At 51.8% G+C, this 17,177-nt stretch overlaps 1 protein-coding gene across 6 annotated transcripts; it reads right to left on the bottom strand.

Moving 5' to 3' along the window:
- On the bottom strand, nucleotides 1-17,158 carry STX4 (syntaxin 4). 6 transcript variants are annotated; one of them, XR_012428808.1, is made up of 12 exons: nucleotides 16,871-17,158; nucleotides 16,592-16,693; nucleotides 16,381-16,480; nucleotides 16,170-16,244; nucleotides 15,662-15,732; nucleotides 12,698-12,806; nucleotides 12,542-12,618; nucleotides 12,085-12,222; nucleotides 11,078-11,188; nucleotides 10,911-11,006; nucleotides 7,633-8,743; nucleotides 1-894 (listed from the first exon to the last, which is right to left on the bottom strand). XR_012428808.1 is itself a non-coding variant. In XM_074026976.1 (11 exons), the coding sequence occupies exons 1-10, from the start codon at nucleotides 16,898-16,900 to the stop codon at nucleotides 10,926-10,928; spliced, it is 894 nt and encodes a 297-aa protein (XP_073883077.1). In that variant the 5' UTR covers nucleotides 16,901-17,158; the 3' UTR covers nucleotides 526-894; nucleotides 10,911-10,925. The 6 variants fall into 6 exon arrangements, 3 of the variants coding, with proteins under 3 accessions (XP_073883077.1, XP_045239000.1, XP_045238998.1); XR_010583793.2 differs by lacking the exon at nucleotides 10,911-11,006 and having other exon boundaries at nucleotides 16,381-16,502; XR_010583792.2 differs by lacking the exon at nucleotides 10,911-11,006.
- Nucleotides 17,159-17,177: the final 19 nt, after the last annotated feature.

The raw sequence follows: 17,177 nt of genomic DNA, 5'->3' as shown, positions 1-17,177 counted from the left end.
ATGAGAACAGAGGTAGCCTTTATTGGGCTTGCGGGCGAGGTTCACCGGTCCCCTAGGAGGAGGGCCGAGGAAGTCGCAGGCAGGGCAGGTATCCGGCCTTTTATAGGGCGAGGTAGGCGGGGTCTGTAGGTTTCGATTTCTGAGGAATGACGTGTCCAGGAGTTTGCGCAGAGCAGAGCGGGGAGTTTTGGCGAGCTCAGGGTGCTTTTCGTGCACTGAAAAGTCCTAGCAGGAAGTCTCAGCGGGTAAAGTCCTGACAAGGGGCCCGCCATGTCAGGTGGTACCACCATGTTGGGTCTAAATCCCTGCCTAACATATAGCAGGTCCCCAAAGAGAGGGCCAGTGAATACATGTGATTTTGTTTTGTTGGTTATTTAGAGTCAGTGTCTTCTTGTGTTGCCCAGGCTGGAGTGCATGGGTGCATGGTGCAATCATAACTCACTGCAGCCTCTACCTCCTGAGCTTAAGCGATCCTCCCACCTCAGCCTGTAGCTACGACTACAGGCAAGCACCACCACGCCCAGCTAATTTTTTTTTATTGTTTTATTTTTTGTAGAGATAGGGTCTCACTATGTTGCCCATGCTGGTCTCAAACTCGGCCTCAAGTGATCCTCCTGCCTCACCCTCCCAAAGCACTGGGATTATAGGCATGAGCCACCGCACCCAGCCCAGTGAATGTTTTTGAACAATTATAAAATCTTCCCCCGTCTGCCCTCTTCCTTACAAATACTGCCTTTGCATTTTCTTCCATATGCAAAATAAATGCATCCCCTTCCGAAGGGAGACCACCTAAGTGACCCATCTGACATGGAATCAGCCTCAAGCCCAGGATCTCTAATAGTCTCTTCTATATCAGGTCCAGATGCAGCTTCTCTTGATTCAGAGACCTATGAGCTACAAAATAAAAGAGAGACAGAGACAAGTTATCTCTGTCCCATTTCTACACACACACACATATGCATGCACACATCCAACATACAAAGCAGAACAAGGACAGGAGAACGGCAGAGCACACTCCTGTTCAGAAGGAGGGACGGGGCCTGGCACGGAGTCTCATGCCTGTAATCCCAGCACTTTGGGAGGCCAAGGCCAGTGGATCACCTGAGGTCAGGAGTTTGAGACCACCTTGGCCAACATGGTGAAAACAAAATTTAGCCAGGCACGGTGGCTCACGTCTGTAAATCCAGCACTTTGGGAGGCCGAGGGGGGCAGATCATGAGGTCAGCAGTTCGAGACCAGCCTGGCCAACATAGTGAAACCCGATCTCTACTAAAAATACAAAAAATTAGCCGGGCGTGGTGGCGGGCGCCTGTAGTCCCAGCTATTCAGGAGGCTGCGACAGGAGAATCGCTGGAACCCAGGAGGCAGAGGTTGCAGTGAGCCAAGATAGTGCCATTGCACTCCAACCTGGGCAACAAGAGTGAAACTCTGTCTCAAAAAAAAAAAAAAAAAGAAAGGAAGAAGAAGAAGAAAGAAGAAAGAAGAAAGAAGAAAGAAAGAAGAAAGAAGAAAGAAGAAAAGAAAGAAGAAAGAAGAAGAAAGGAGGAGGAAGGAGGAGGAAGGAGGAGGAAGGAGGAGGAAGGAGGAGGAAGGAGGAGGGGGAGGAAGGAGGAGGGGGAGGAAGGAGGAGGGGGAGGAAGGAGGAGGGGGAGGAAGGAGGAGGGGGAGGAAGGAGGAGGGGGAGGAAGGAGAAGGAGAAGGAGAAGAAAGAAGAAGAAGAAGAAGAGGAAGAGGAAGAGGAAGAGGAAGAAGAAGAAGAAGAAGAAAAAGAAGAAGAAGAAAAAGAAAAAGAAAGAAGAAGAAGAGACGGGAGACACACAGCAGGCTCTGGTCCCCAGTAAGTCTAAAGTGCTGTTAGGCAGATGTTGAGAAGAACCCCACCTTTCCCTGAGAGTGGGAAGAGTTCCCCAGTTCATTCTTCACCACATTCTTGGCTCTGCCCTTAGAGTGAACCACCCTTTTCCGCTTATTCTCCTTGGCCACAACTGAGAGGACACTGGAGGTTATGTCTTTCTGAAGTAGAGTAGCTTTCTCAGTCTCCTTCATGCCCATAGAAATTTGGAGACCCATGGCCAGGTGTGGTGGCTCACACCTGTAATCCCAGCACTTTGGGAGGCTGAGGTGGGCGGATCACGAGGTCAAGAGATCGAGACCATCCTGGCGAACATGGTGAAACCCTGTCTCTACTAAAAATACACAAAAAAATTAACCAGGCGTGGTGGCGGGTGCCTGTAGTCCCAGCTACTCAGGAGGCTGAGGCAGGAGAATGGCGTGAACCCGGCAAGCGGAGCTTGCAGTGAGCCGAGATCGTGCCACTGCACTCCAGCCTGGGCGACAGAGCAAGACTCCGTCTCAAAAGAAAAGAAAACATAAATAAATAAATAAATAAATAAATAAATAGAGAGACCCAGGCCCGGCATGGTGGCTCACACCTGTAATCACAGCACTTTGAGAGGCTGAGGCAGGAGTATCACTTGAGGCCAGGATCGCTTGAGGCCAGCCTGGGCAACATACTGAGACCCCCATCTCTACCAAATAAAAAATAAAAACCTGAAATAGAAAAATTAGGCTGAGCATGGTGGCTCACACCTGTAATTCCATCACTTTGGGAAGCCAAGGAGGGAGAACTCCTTAAGACCAGAAGTTCAAGACCAGCTTGGGCAACAGGCTGAAACCCTGTCTACAAAAAAATAGAAAAATTAGCCAGGCATGGTGGTGCACACCTGTAGTCCCAGCTACTCAGAAGGCTGAGGTGGGAGGATCACTGGAGCCCCAGAGGTGGAGGCTGCAGTGAGGCTTGATTGTGCCACTGCACTCCAGCTGGAGTGACAGAGCAAGACTTCATCTCAAGACAAAACAAAACAAAACAAAAATAGGCTGGGCATGGTGGTACACCACCCGCCTATAATGCCAGCACTTTGGGAGGCCAAGACAGGTGAATCGCTTGAGCTCAGGAGTTCGAGACCAGCCTGGGCAACATAGCAAGACCCTGTCTCTACCAAAAAAATACAAAAATTAGCCGGGCATGGTGGCACATACCTGTAGTCCCAGCTACTTGGAAGGCTGAGGTAGGTGGATCACTCAAGCCCAGGAAGTGAAGGTTGCAGTGAGCCAAGATCATGCCACTGTACTTCAGCCTGGGTGAGAATGAGATTTTGTTTCAAAAAAACCCAAAAAACAAAAATTAGCCTGTTGGGGTGGCATGGGCCTGCAGTCCCAGCTACTTGGGAGGCTGAGGCAGGAGGATTGTGTGAGACCAGAAGTTCGAGGTTATAGTGAGCTGTGGTTGCCTCACTGCACTCCAGGCTGGGTGACACAGTGAGACCCAATCTCAAAAAAAAAAAAAGAAATTTGGGGACCTAAAAGTCGTACTAAGTCTTGAACACTCATGGTCAAAATTTAACCTGGTGTCTTTCTGTCAGGGTGAGGGGGTGTTAGGCAGTGGAAGCAGGGCAATTCCCTCCAAAACCGAACTTATGTATTTTACTCCATTCAGATCCGTGGGTCAACAGCATACCCATAATTGTTTTCTTTTTTTTTTTTTTTTTCTGAGACCGAGTCTCACTCTGTCGCCCAGGCTGGAGTGCAGTGGCATGACCTCCGCTCACTGCAAGCTCCGCCGCCTCCTGGGTTCACACCATTCTCCTGCCTCAGCCTTATGAGAAGCTGGGACTACAGGCGCCCGCCACCACGCCCAGCTAATTTTTTGTATTTTTAGTAGAGACGGGGTTGTGCCGTGTTAGCTAGGCTGGTCTCGATCTCCTGACCTCGTGATCCGCCCGCCTCAGCCTCCCAAAGTGCTGGAATTATAGGCGTGAGCCACTGCGCCTGGCCAAGATGAGCTACACTCTTAACCTCTTTTCTCCGAATCATCTTGACTAGCTGAGAGGATTTATTGGGAACCACTTTGATCAGTTTGGAGATTTTTACAAAGGACATAATAGCCACATACTTGATATGGCCCTTTCCACAAAGATGACTTTTAATCAAACCTTGTAGCTCAACCAGTGGCAGTGGCTGACACCTGTAATCCCAGCACTTTGGGAGGCTGAGGTGGGAGGATCACTTGAGGTCAGAAGTTTAAGACCAGCCTGGCCAACATGGTGAAACCCATCTCTACTGAAAATACAAAAATTAGCTGGGCGTGGTGGTGCACACCTGTAATCCCAGCTACTCGGCAGACTGAGTCAGGAGAAAGGCTTGAACCCAGAAGGTGGCCTTGGAAACAAGAGCAGGACTGTGTCTCAAAAAACAAAACAAAAACCTTGTGGCTCGGCCGGGCGCGGTGGCTCAAGCCTGTAATCCCAGCACTTTGGGAGGCCGAGATGGGCGGATCACAAGGTCAGGAGATCGAGACCATCCTGGCTAATACAGTGAAACCCTGTCTCTACTAAAAACAAACAAACAAACAAACAAACAAAACAACAACAACAACAACAACAACAAAAAACTAGCCAGGCGAGTGGCGGGCGCCTGTAGTCCCAGCTACTTGGGAGGCTGAGGCAGGAGAATGGCGTGAATCCAGGAGGCGGACCTTGCAGTGACCCCCGATTGCGCCACTGCACTCCAGCCTGGGCGACAGAGCGAGACTCTGTCTCAAAAAAAAAAAAAAAAAAAAAAGAAATTTAAAAACCCTTGTGGCTCAAGGACTGTCTCAGTTGTATCTTTTACTGGTTAAAAATGTGGATCACTTGCCTCAAGTTTCTATATTCTCTTCCATTTCTGCTTAAAAACTGACCAATTAATTTCTGAGTCATCTCTTTCTTCCAGTAACTCCTCAAATGCATGCAACAGCAGCAACAGCATGCTACCAGTATTCCCTTTCCCCAGTTCTTTACTTAAAGCCTAAAGCTCATTTGGTTATAAGCTTACAGTTTAACCAAACCCTTCACCATTGCATAACACATGTCACCATCTTTCCAACTTCCAATGACAGTTCCCTTACCAGCCACTGTCCAGCTCAACTTCAATGTCTCATAGTTTACATAGTTTAGTTTTTTTTTTTTTTTTTTTTTTTTTTTTGAGACAGAGGCTTGCTCTGTCGCCCAGGCTGGAGTGCAGTGGCTCAATGTTGGCTCACAGCAACCTCCGCATCTGAGGTTCAATCGATTCTCCAGCCTCAGCCTCCTGAGTAGCTGGGATTACAGGTGCGTGCCACCACTCCCGGCTAATTTTTGTATTTTTAGTGGAGACAGGGTTTCACCATGTTTGCCAGGCTGGTCTCAAAATCCTGACCTCAGGTGATCCACCCACCTCGGCCTCCCAAAGTGCTGGGATTACAGGCATGAGCCACCGTGCCTGGCTGGGTTTTTTTTTTTTTTGAACCAGGCTGGAGTGCAGTGGCGCAATCTTGGCTCACTGCAACCTTTGCCACCTGGGCTCAAGTGATCCTCCCATCTCAGCCTCCCAAGTAGCTGGGACTACAGGCACATGCCACCACACCCGGCTAATTTTTAATATTTTATTTTTGCTTTTTAATTTTTTGAGATGAAGTCTCACTCCATCATCCAGGCTGGAGTACAGTGGCGCAATCTTAGCTTACTGCAACCTCTGCCTCCTGGGTCCAAGTGATTCTCCTGCCTCAGCCTCTAGCTGGGATTACAGGCACCTATCACCATGCCTAGCTAATTTTTTTTTTTTTTTTTTTTTGTATTTTTAGTAGAGACAGGGTTTTGTCATGTTGGCCAGGCTGGTTTCAAACTCTTAACCTTAGGTGACCCACCTGCCTTGGCCTCCCAAAATGCAGGGATTACAGGTGTGAGCCACCATGCCTGGCCTAGGCTTATTTTTTATTGTTGCAGCACACCATTTCTGGGTACTAATTCTGTAACAGTTTGTTTAAACATTCGGATGTGCTAACAAACAACCTCCATATATCAATGGCTCACAGCAAGAGAGATTTATTTCTTAAATTCCTTATCATTTTACAGGTAGGCTGTAGCCCAGCTTCACGTAATTGTCATTCTGGGTTGCAGGCTGAAAGAGAAGTCTAGATCTGGAAACTGCCAGGTTTATGAGCCTGAGCAGAGGGAGAAGAGATGGGAAACTGCTAGAGTACTCAATGGTGCCTAAAGCTTCTATGTGGAAGTGATACTTTACCTTTTTTTTTTTTTTTTTTTTTTTTTTTGAGATGGAGTTTCACTTTTTGTCCAGGCTGGAGAGCAATAGCATGATCTGGGTTCATGCAACCTCCGCCTTCCGGGGTTCAAATGATTCTCCTGCCTCAGCCTTCCTAGCAGCTGGGATTACAGGTCTGTGCCACCATGCCTGGCTAATTTTGTACTTTTAGTAGAGATAGGGTTTCACCATGTTGGCCAGACTGGTCTCGAACTCTTGACCTCAGGTGATCTACCTGCCTCATCCTCCCAAAGTGCTGGGATTACAGGTGTGAGCCACTGTGCCCGGTCAATACTCATATTCCACTGGCCAAAGCAAGTCCTATAGCCAAGCCTATTGTAAGCAGCGAATGAGCGTGTAATGCTCCTATATGGAGGGGCCCAGCAGGGAAGGTAAGTACATATCTGGAATGGAGATGTCAATCACTGGCCTAGTCCACTCCTCCTCCAGCACATACACACGCTCTGCTGCAGCATTTTGTACTATGTCACCTCCTGCATCCATCTTAGCCAAGGGTAAAGTCTTGACTCAAGGGCAAAGTCTTTTTTCTTTTCTTTTCTTTCTTTCTTTCTTTTTTTTTGAGACAGGGTCTTACTCTGTTGTCCAGGCTGGAATGCAGTGGTACAATGTTGGCTCACTGTGGTTTCAATCCCAGGCCCAAGCAATCCTCCCACTTCAGCGTCCCAAGTTGCTAGGACCACAAGCATGCACCACTGGCATGCACCTGGCTAATTTTAATTTTTTTTTTTTTTTTTGAGAGGGAGTTTCGCTCTTGTTGCCCAGGTTGGACTGCAATGGGGCAATCTTGGCTCACTGCAACCTCCGCCTCCCGAGTTCAAGTGATTCTCTTGCCTCAGCCTCCCAAGTAGGATTACAGGCCTGCGCCACCATATCCAGCTAACTTTTTGTATTTAGTAGAGATGGGGTTTTACCATGTTGGTCAGGCTGGTCTCGAACTCCTGACATCAGATGATCCACCCGCCTCGGCCTCCCAAAGTGCTGGGATTACAGGCATGAGCCACTGCACCCAACCTAATTTTAATTTTTGTAGAGATAGGGTCTTGTTATATTTCCCTGGCTGGTCTTTAACTCCTGGGCTCAAGCAATACTTCTGCTTTGGCATCCCAAAGTATTGGGATTACAAATGCGAACCACAGTGCAAAGTCTTGAGTTAAGGGCAGACAATTTCTAGGCAAGTAAATGTAATCTGGCCTGGAGAGTAGACCAGACCGATTCCTTTTCTTGGGAACTTGAACCACAATAGATTGAATGAGTGAGCTGCAGCTGACAGGCTGTGATACAAGATGGACTTGGAAATGTCACATCTAACCAAGACCCTGTTGCCTAAAAGTTGGGCTGACAGCAGCAAAGCTAGGATTTCAATGCAAACCCTGCCCTTAGACCCTCACTCAGGGCAGTTTTCCAAAGGGAAGAGATGTCCACAGGGGAGCCCATGGAATCTCCAGTGCATGCATCCACCTGTTCGCTTGCCTACCAGGTCTGCTCCAAACTCACCTGCTCAAAGACCTTCTATGGGTCCTGACAGCCCACAGGAAAAGTTCAAAGGATTGAGCCTGGCATCCGAGGCCACTGCTATCAGGCCACCTTTTCCAGGAGGTTCTGGACGGCTTTCTGGGTAAACAGGGGAGCTGCTTTTCAGGGGTGGTGCTGTCCAGCATGGCTAAGAAGAGGCACACACTGCACATGGACCCCCGATGCACGTGGATCCCCGCTGCATAGACAGTGCATGCCGAGAGACTCTATCAGATCCCAGTAAGCACCACAGATCTTGCAATTTTACTCTGAAGGCAGAGAGGTGAGAGAGTGGATGAAGGCAGCCAACGGGACAGGAGTTTGCTGGAGATGCAAGCAGAGAATCAGGGAAGTCCAGAGGCCCTAGGTCCAAATCAGCTTTGTACTGGGGCAGCATCCGCCCGGCCCCACAACTCCCATCGGGTGGACACACCTAGATCGCATCTGCACACTCTTGAGAAAGTGGAGCTCCTTCCTGTAAAGCCTACCAAACACTGGACCTGCTGGACCCTCCTCAGCCACACAGCCTTCCAGTGTCTTTTGGGGGTTCGATCCAGCCCCTTGCGGTCTACAATCCAGCCACTTCGGGGTATGTCTGTGCCTCGCCCTAAGGCCCCGCCCACACCTGCTTCCTAGACCTAAATGCCATTTGATGGGGCAGAGATCACTCTCCCAGGACCCTCCAGACTAATGCCCATGCTCTTCAGAGACAACACTTAGGTCCCGCTGGCCAATTGCAACCAAACCACGGCCTCGGCCACGCCCCATGCACAGCTCGCCCAATTGCGGGTGATCTCGCCCAATTGCGGGTGATCTCCGACAGGACAACCCGCACTCCAGGGCCACCGGGAGGCTCTGCCGGGCCGCCAGCCTCCATGGAGGCAGAGCAGTCGGGGGTCGGCCAGGCCCGGCCCTCGGGCCCAATTCCGCCCTCCTGCCCTTCCCCTAGCCCAGTCCAGGGCCCGGTCCAACGTGCATCAGCGAAGCCACATCCAGCGCTTCCGCGAGGCGGTCTCCCATGCGTGGCAATGCGGGACTGAGCCCGCCAGACTGGGCAGCTAGGAGCAGCGGCAGCGGCAGCAACAGCAGGGGCCTGTAGGATTGAAAGTGGGATGGACTGGGCGGCTGCGACGCAGTCCCCAGACCTTGGAGGTCAGAGCTAAGCGCCACCCTACTGCAAACAGGCAGGAGCCAGGAGCCGGTTTACCCTTTAAAACTAGGTGTCAGGGAACAGGAGCCACGTCCACTCCAAAAATTAGGCATCAGGACTAGGAGCCCTTAGAAATTTAGTCAGGGCTGGCGGGGCGCGGTGGCTCACGCCTGTAATCCCAGCACTTTGGGAGGCCGAGGCAGGTGGATCACGAGGTCAGGGGATGGAGACCATCCTGGCTAACATGGTGAAATGTTCGTCTCTACTAAAAATACAAAAATACAAAAAATTAGCCGGGTGGTGGCGGACGCCTGTAGTCTCAGCTACTCGGGATGCTGAGGCAGGAGAATGGCGTGAACCCGGGAGGCGGAGCTTGCAGTGAGCTGAGACAGCGCCACTGCACTCCAGCCTAGGCGAAAGAGCAAGACTCTGTCTCAAAAAGAAAAAAAAAAAGAAAGAAATTTAGTCAGGCTTGGATCTCAGGTACCTTATGGAAGAAATCAGGGGTCAGGCTTATCTGCTGCCACTTACTGCTTCAGCCAGGTATCCCTCAGCCACCAGGTGCACTGATCCAGGATCACCAGCTCTCTATGCTGCTGCTGATTATTATTATTATTTTTTTTTTCTTTTTTTTTGAGATGGGGTCTAACTGTCGCCCAGGCTGGAGTGCAGTGGCGCAATCTTGGCTCACTGCAAGCTCCACCTCCTGGGTTCACGCCATTCTCCTGCCTCAGCCTCCCGAGTAGCTAGGACTACAGGCGCCTGCCACTATGCCCAGCTAATTTTTTTGTATTTTTAGTAGAGATGGGGTTTCACCGTGTTAGCCAGGATGGTCTCGATCTCCTGACTTCGTGATCCGCCCGCCTCAGCCTCCCACAGTGGTGGGATTACAGGCACCCGGCCTATTATTGAGACAGGGTCTCACTCTGTCACCCAGGATGGAGTGCAGTGGGATGACCATGGCTCACTGCAGCCTTAATCTCCTGGGCTCAAGCGATCCTCCCACCTCAGCCTTTGGAGTAGTTGGGACGACAAACACTTACCATCACGCCTGGCTAATTTTTAAAATTATTATTCTCTAAAGAGAAGAGGTTGCACCATCCTGCCTAGGCTGGTCTCAAGCTCCTGGGCTCAAGAGATCCTCCTGCCTGGGCCTCCCAAAGTGCTGAGATTATTGGTGTGGGCCACCACGCCCTGCCTGAACTCTTATGTAAAAGATGATGCTTTTGTTGGTCACAGGGCCCAGCCTCCTGTGCTTTCTGCCTGGCAACCTCTTCCCCAGCTTCTCTCCGTAACTAGATTCTCCCCACTTAACATTCCACTCCAATGTCATCCCTGCTGAAACCAGACCATCCCTGTCCACTGCATCCAAAGTGACAGCCTCAATTAGGCAGTTCTTCATGGTGCCTCTTCCTCTGGGCCACAAGAAGGCCCACTGATGCCCCCAACACACCGCCATCTCACCTGCATCCCAGCCTGGCCTGGTCAGCCTTATTTCCAAGACAGATACTCACAGTGGCATTTTCCCGGGGACAGTACTGAGCGAGGAGCTAGATGCAGGTGTTACCCCTCCCTGCCTACCCATTCCTATGGGGGTGCAGAAAGGCAGAGCCAGCCTGCTGTGGGCACAGCACCCATGGCAGTTTGACCTGAGCAGCCAGGGCTGGACCTGGCCCTGGCCCTGGGGACGTCCAGGAGGTAGGGAGGTTGGATGCCCGGAAGCCTTGGGCCAGCCCTTCCAGGAACACACGTGCACAGGGCTTTCTATGCTCTTTTTTGTTTTTTAATTTTTTACAAAACTGTGTGTCCCGACCAATCAGGACAGTGCAGGCCTCCCCCAGGCACTGAGGCCTGAAGGAGGAGGCCACCATGAATGAGCAGCTGCCAACCCCAGAAGAACTGTCTGCCCTTCTGCATAGGGGCCAGTGTGAGGAAGGGGTCCAGCTGGAGGCTCTGCCCTGTCCCCCAGGCTGCTGGGAGAGAAGGCCAGGCCCTGGGTCCCTGGTGCTCCTAGTGCCTGTAAGGAAAGGAGGGAGAACAGGGTCTGAGGGAGAAGGGAGGGCTGGGGCCAGGGCTGGGGCAGGCCAGAGGGCAGCCCACAACATCTCACCAACAATGTGTGACATTATCCAACCACTGTGACGCCAATGATGACTGCTAGGAGGACGACGGTGATGGACACACAGATGGCAATCAAGACTTTCTTCTGTGGGAGAGGAGGGGGTCAGGGAAGTCACAGAGGGTGCCTGGGGCAGAGGCTGGGCCTGGGAGGCTCACCTTCCTCGCCTTCTTCTGGTTCTCCAGGGCTGTCTTGACGTGCTCCTGCCCGCGTTCCACGTAGTCCGCTGAGCTCAGGATGTTCTTCTCAATCCGATTGATCATCTCCCCCTGCTCAGAGGATGGGGTGATTCAGGGAGGTAAGGATGCCTTTGCCCACCCCACCCCAGATGACTGAAGAGCATTCCTGGCAGGAAAAAAAAGATTGCACTAACAAAGACAAGGGCAAGACTCGATCTGACAAAAGTTCAGGCTCCTTGGAGATGGCTTCCAGGTCCCTTCTATCATGTAGTCCCTTGTCCCCTGCTCGCTTATCCCATATGACCTCTATCTGCAGTGGTAGCTTGGAGCTAAGGACCTCAAATGGCTCATACCTTTCACAGATGGTGAACTGTGCCTTCACAAATCTGTCTGAATTTACCCATTCTTCCAGGCCTATCTACAGCTGCTGCAAAGCCCTCCCTATCCCTGCCTCCTCCTGGCACCACCAGCCTCAGGTCTCAGTGCTCCTACTGAATGAGATCTCTTTCCTGTAAGTCTCAGCTGCAAAAGGGCACTGGTTGTAGCATGACTGAGGCCAGCTCCTCCAGGACAGGGCTGGAAGCTCAACTCAACTCACGCAACCAGGGCCAGGGGGACACCGCCCCCACCCCAGCCTTGTACAGATGTTAGGAGGCAGCCCCTCTAAGGCAACTCTGACTGAACCTCTGAGAGGTATCAGGGTGGATGCTGTTAGTGGAGGGGGAGCCAGGGCTGGGGCCAGACCTGGGCAGGCTCAAGTTTTGGAGACAGGGCAGGGTGCTATGCAGAAGGGAGTGGGTATCTGGGTAGCAGCAGAGGCAGGCGCCATTCTCGGGGTACAGCTAAAGATAAGAATAAGCACCAATTTGGGGGGATGGCCAAACCTGGAAGACACAAAAGCCTCAGGGAGAGAATCTAAGGGTGGCAGGAGGCTGGCAGTTTGGACTGAGCCTGGTATCACGTCTGGGGCTGCGCGGGGCACTCACCTGCATCTCCACTTCAGAAGCCAGAAAAGTGAAGATATCGTGCAGCTCACGAATACTGCGTTCAAGCTGCTGGATCTCACTGTGCCGGGCCGAGATCTCATTTAAGGCCTGTCGAGTCACCTGTGTGTCCTTCAGGATCTAGGGGGTGGACAGGAGTGGGGCAACTGTTCACAGGGAGACCGACAGCAGGTCAGAAGCTCCTGTTGAACTTCTGGGGAGCCCTCAGCCTGGAATCTGATGGGTGACTCCAGGTTAGCTAATTAATTCCCTTAGGGGCCTCAGGGTCCCCTCAATCAGAAAGGGACATAGCAAGCGGAGTCCAGTGGCTCACACCTATAGTCCCAGCTACTCGGGAGGCTGAGACAGGAGGATCACCTGAGCCCAGGAGGTCAAGAACGGGATAGGAATCAGAGGAGATGGGAGGCACAGCAGAGAGGGGCTGGCTGTGGCCACTCACATTGGACACGAACACCTCGCTCTGCCCACTATCCAGCATCTGCTCCAGCTCCTCGTCAGACACCATCCCAGCATTGGCTGTGAAGGAAAAGGCCAGGCTCAGGGCTGGGTTGGGATTACCTGCCCCTGCAGGCCAGGCTGGGCACACACAACTCACTGATCTTCAGCTGCCTCCGGATCCGCTCCACGTTCTTCTCCCGGTATTCGGACTGCATTGAATTGCACTTGTTGATGAGCTCCACGAATTGCTGGGACAGGACCCCATGCTAAAGATGAAGAATATAGGCTGGGTGCCCTGGGAGGATCCTTGCCCGGTCTGGGCCTCGGCAATCCCATAGTAAAGTGAGCAAATAGCATGAGCTCTTACGCGGGGTCTGCCACCTTAACCACTTTGTGATGACCTTGACAGGCTCCCCCATTTCTCTTAGACAAAAAGCCAAAGCCCTTAGCAAGTCTATGTGGCCCTCCATGATCTTTTTTATTTTTATTTATTTATTATTTATTTTTTGAGACAGAGTTTCGTTCTTATTGCCCAGGCTGGAGTGCAGTGGCGCAATCTTGGTTCACCACAACCTTGGCCTCCTGGGTTCAAGCGATTCTCTTGCCTCAGCCTCCCAAGTAGCTGGGACTACAGATGAACATCACCATGCATGGTTAATTTTTGTATTTTTAGTAGAGATGGGGTTTCACCATGTTGGCCAGGATGGTCTCAATCTCTTGACCTCAGGTGATCCACCCACCTCAGCCTCCCAAAGTGCTGGGATTACAAGTGTGAGCCACTGCACCTGGCCTATTTTTATTTTTAATAGAGACAGGGTTGACCCGCACGGTGGCTCATGCTTGTAATCTCAGCACTTTGGGAGGCTGAGGTAGGCAGATCACCTGAGGTCGGAGTTCAAGACCAGCCTGGCCAACATGGTGAAACCCCATCTCTACTAAAAATACAAAAATTAACTGGGTGCAGTGGTGGGTGCCTGTAGTCCCAGCTACTTGGGAGGCTGAAGCAGGAGAATGGCTTGAACTCAGGAGGCGGAGGCTGCAGTGAGCAGAGATGGCACCACTGCACTCCAGCCTGGGTGACAGAGTGAGACCTTGTCTCAAAAAAAAAAACAGAGAGAGATGGGGTCTCGCAATGTTGCCCAGGCTGGTCTCAAACGCCTGGGCTCAACCAATCCTCCCACCTCAGCCTCCAAAGTGCTGGGATCACAGGTGTGAGCCAAGGTGCACGGCCAGCCCTCTCTGATCTTGCTTCCTCTTACTGTTCCCTCCCTCTGCCCATCCACATTGGTCTCCTTACAGCCCTCCCTAGACAAAGCACACTCTCAGCTTAAACCTTTGCATTCACTTCTCATTCTACCTAGAATGCCCATTCCCCGCAAACACCTTTAAGTCTTTTGTTCAGATGTCACCTTCTGAATGAAGCTTCCTCCACTTGCTTTCAACTGCAACGCTACCCTCCTCCAGCATGCTCAGTCCCTCTTCCCCTGCTCTTTTTTCCTTAATGCTTATTATGTTCTAAATAATTCACTTATTTATTACGGTGATTGTCTACACCAGAAGGGAAGTTCCATGAGGATAGGGATCATTGATTCACTGCTGTACCCTAAACAGTTCCAAAAAGGTCTGGCACACAGTAGGCACCCAATATGTAACTGCTGAATGCTTGCTGAATGCCAACCTTGCTGCCTACACCACAGTTCCTATGCCTAGAGATGAACATGCTGCCTGGGCGAAACAGGTGCAACAGGCCCACATGGGCCCTCGACCACTCATGCCAATCACCACCACAGGCTTCCCCAGAAACACTGGCTCTGGGGCATCTGCTCTGCCTTGCCCCTTCTCCTGAGACCTTAAATATGCTCATTCCTTGGAGTTCCTTTTCCAGAGATACATCTGCTCTCCTGGTTCCAGCTGCACCCTTCCAAGATGCCCAAGCTGTTTCATCTTCAATCTGGGGTCCTTGCTGAGCCCTGGGCTCAACTACTCCAACCCTGACCTCTTGGTATCCTCCTCACTGGGGACACAAAGAGGGCCAGTCAGATCACTGCAAATCTCCTTACTAAGATATCACCCCAGGGGCCGTGCACGGTGGCTCATGCCTGTAATCATAGCACTTTGGGAGGCCAAAGCAGGTGGATCACTTGAGGACTTGAGGTCAGGAGTTCAAGACCAGCCTGGCCAACATGGTGAAACCTCATTTCTACCAAAAATATAAAAAACTAGCCAGGTGTGGTGGTGTACGCCTGTAATCCCAGCTACTTGTGAGGCTGAGGGAGGATTATCGCTTGAAGGAGGTGGAGGTTGCAGTCAGCCAAGACTGTGCCACTGTACTCCAGCCTGGGCGACAGAGAGAGACTCCATCTCAAAAAAATAATAATAATTTTTTAAAAAAAGATATTACACCAGGGGAGTTCCTCTTCAGTGTCGCCCCAGGGAAGTTCCACTTCCTGACTTCTTGAATTCCACCTGTGGGACTAAGGATGTCCCTGTCACACAGATAGCAAACCTGCCAGTCAATTTGTGACTTCTCACTCTCCTTCCCTGGGCAGCGCCATTAGCCACCAGATCCCACGTGAGTAATGTCTTTATCCCCTATTGAACCCTAACTCCTCATGTTGACTCCTAGAAAACACGTGTCCCAGCTGGGCGCAGTGGCTCACGCCTGTAATTCCAGCACTTTGGGAGGCCAAGGCAGGAGGGTCACCTGAGGTCAGGAGTTCGAGACCAGCCTGGCCAACATGGGGAAACCCCGTCTCTACTAAAAATACAAAAATTAACTCGGCATGGTGGTGTCCGCCTGTAATCCCAGCTATTCAGGAGGCTGAGGCAAAAAGAAAAGAAAACGTGTCCCACAGTCAAGCCTAGGTCTTGTCTGGGGTCAATAAGTAACTTCTTATTGAATGGAAGAAAATAAAGCAGGGTGTTATAACCGGACTGAGCATCAGGAGACCTGGTTTCCTGACCTTGAGCAAGTTCTTTCTCTCTCTGAGCTCAGGTTCCCCACTTGGAAAAATCATCCAATTGGACTCCATGACCTCTACAGGCCCTTCCTTCATACATCTGTCATCTACTACTTCATGAAACATTTGCTGAAATGTCATTTCTGAGAAAAAAAACCCACCTGGGTTTTTCTCATTCTTGTGTTGATGGAGTTATAGTTCTCATCAGCTTCCTCCTTCTGGGGCTCTATGGCTGTGGGAAGACACAGGGGTATTGGGGGTACTTGTCTCCATAGGATTTTTAGGGAAATATAATTTATCATAAAATGACTAAGGCTGAGCCTCCAAGAGGAGAAAGTAAGTTTATTTTTCTTTGCATTACATCACTTGAGTTCCCGTACGAATGCAGAGGCCACCTAACAAAACCCCATCTCCCTGCCCAAAGAATGCCCCAGTGGGCAGTGATAACTGTGTAAGTAAATGGTTTCATTGTAAATAAAAGAACCTGAGAGACTGCCTTGTGCTGTGGAGAGTACAATGGCCTGGAGGCCAGAAGACAGAGATGCTAGAACCAGGCCTGCTGTGTGACCTGGATATATCACTGGCTTCTCTGGGCCACACACTCCCCAGATATACCAACAACAGGGCAGGATCAGAGGGAAGGATCTGCCTGAGGTCCCAGTAGCTCACCCTTCAGCTGCAGGCGGATCTCCCTCCCCAGCTGTTTGATCTCGTCGCGCAGGTTCTGCAGCTCCTGCTTCATGCCTGAATAAGAGAAGGCCACGACTCCCAAACAGCAGCCCCCACCTCAACAAACCACCCTGGCCACCACCTGCGTGGAACTACAACCCCCACAATCCCTGGGGCGGAGCATGCGCTATGCAGCCGGGGTTTCACTCACTCTCCTCAGGAAGGGGCGTGGCCAGGATGGTGACCTGCTGTTTCTCCAACTCCTGGACTTTATTCCCCAGCTTGACAATAGTCTGCCGAATTGTCCGGACCTGGGGAGGGTGACCGAGAGGGCTGAAAGAGATATGGGGTACTCCAGACCACGCTGCTCCTCGGGTCCTCCTACCCCCTCGCGAATCCAGGCCAAGACTCCATCCCCTTACCTTCTGGAAGAACTCCTCGTCCGGGCTCCCCAGCCGTGCCGTGCCCGGGTGCACCACCAGCGCGACTCGCTCCTTGTCCTCTTCGTCCGAGCTGTCATCCCCCTGCCAGGCCCGGAGTCATTGGCACCACTGTTTCGCTGCGGCTGTCACCCCGCAGGACCCACAGGCTTCCGGGACTTTCCTTCCTGGCCATCAGCCACCCCTCCCTACCCCGAAGACCAGGAGTCCTGCGTTCCAGTTCGTCCGCGCGCCCCCATCCCCGCTGCCCTGGCGTCTCACCTGCCTCAGCTCGTGGGTCCTGTCCCGCATGGCGGCCTGAGCTCTCCCTCCCCGGCGTCAGACCGGGAGGCCGGCAAACTTGGAATACCCGTACCCCACTCACACTCTGACACTCCCCTCCCTCCCCCTGTGGACCCCAACACCCCCACGAGCCACCAGAGCCTCCGTCCCTTGCACCGCCCACAGTCAATGGGAAGGCGCCGACCCCGGGGACCCCCCAAGGTTCCACAGGTTGGAATTCCCTTTTCTTCCCCCCTCCAGCTCCCGCAGCCTCAGCCCCGCCCCTCCGTGATAAATTCGGGGCATG

Source organism: Macaca fascicularis, chromosome 20 (genome assembly GCF_037993035.2).
Source record: "Macaca fascicularis isolate 582-1 chromosome 20, T2T-MFA8v1.1".
Lineage (NCBI taxonomy): Eukaryota > Metazoa > Chordata > Mammalia > Primates > Cercopithecidae > Macaca > Macaca fascicularis.
This window is presented reverse-complemented; position numbering and strand designations above follow the sequence as displayed.

What these genes read in the sequence shown, in the direction of transcription:
- STX4 (XM_074026976.1), bottom strand. Translation starts at nt 16,900, where the DNA reads ATGCGGGACAGGACCCACGAGCTGAGGCAG. An exon ending in CACGCCCCTTCCTGAGGAGA is followed by an intron (nt 16,245 to 16,380) that starts GTGAGTGAAACC and finishes TCTCTTATTCAG; the next exon opens with GCATGAAGCAGGAGCTGCAG. An exon ending in GATCCGCCTGCAGCTGAAGG is followed by an intron (nt 15,733 to 16,169) that starts GTGAGCTACTGG and finishes GTCTTCCCACAG; the next exon opens with CCATAGAGCCCCAGAAGGAG.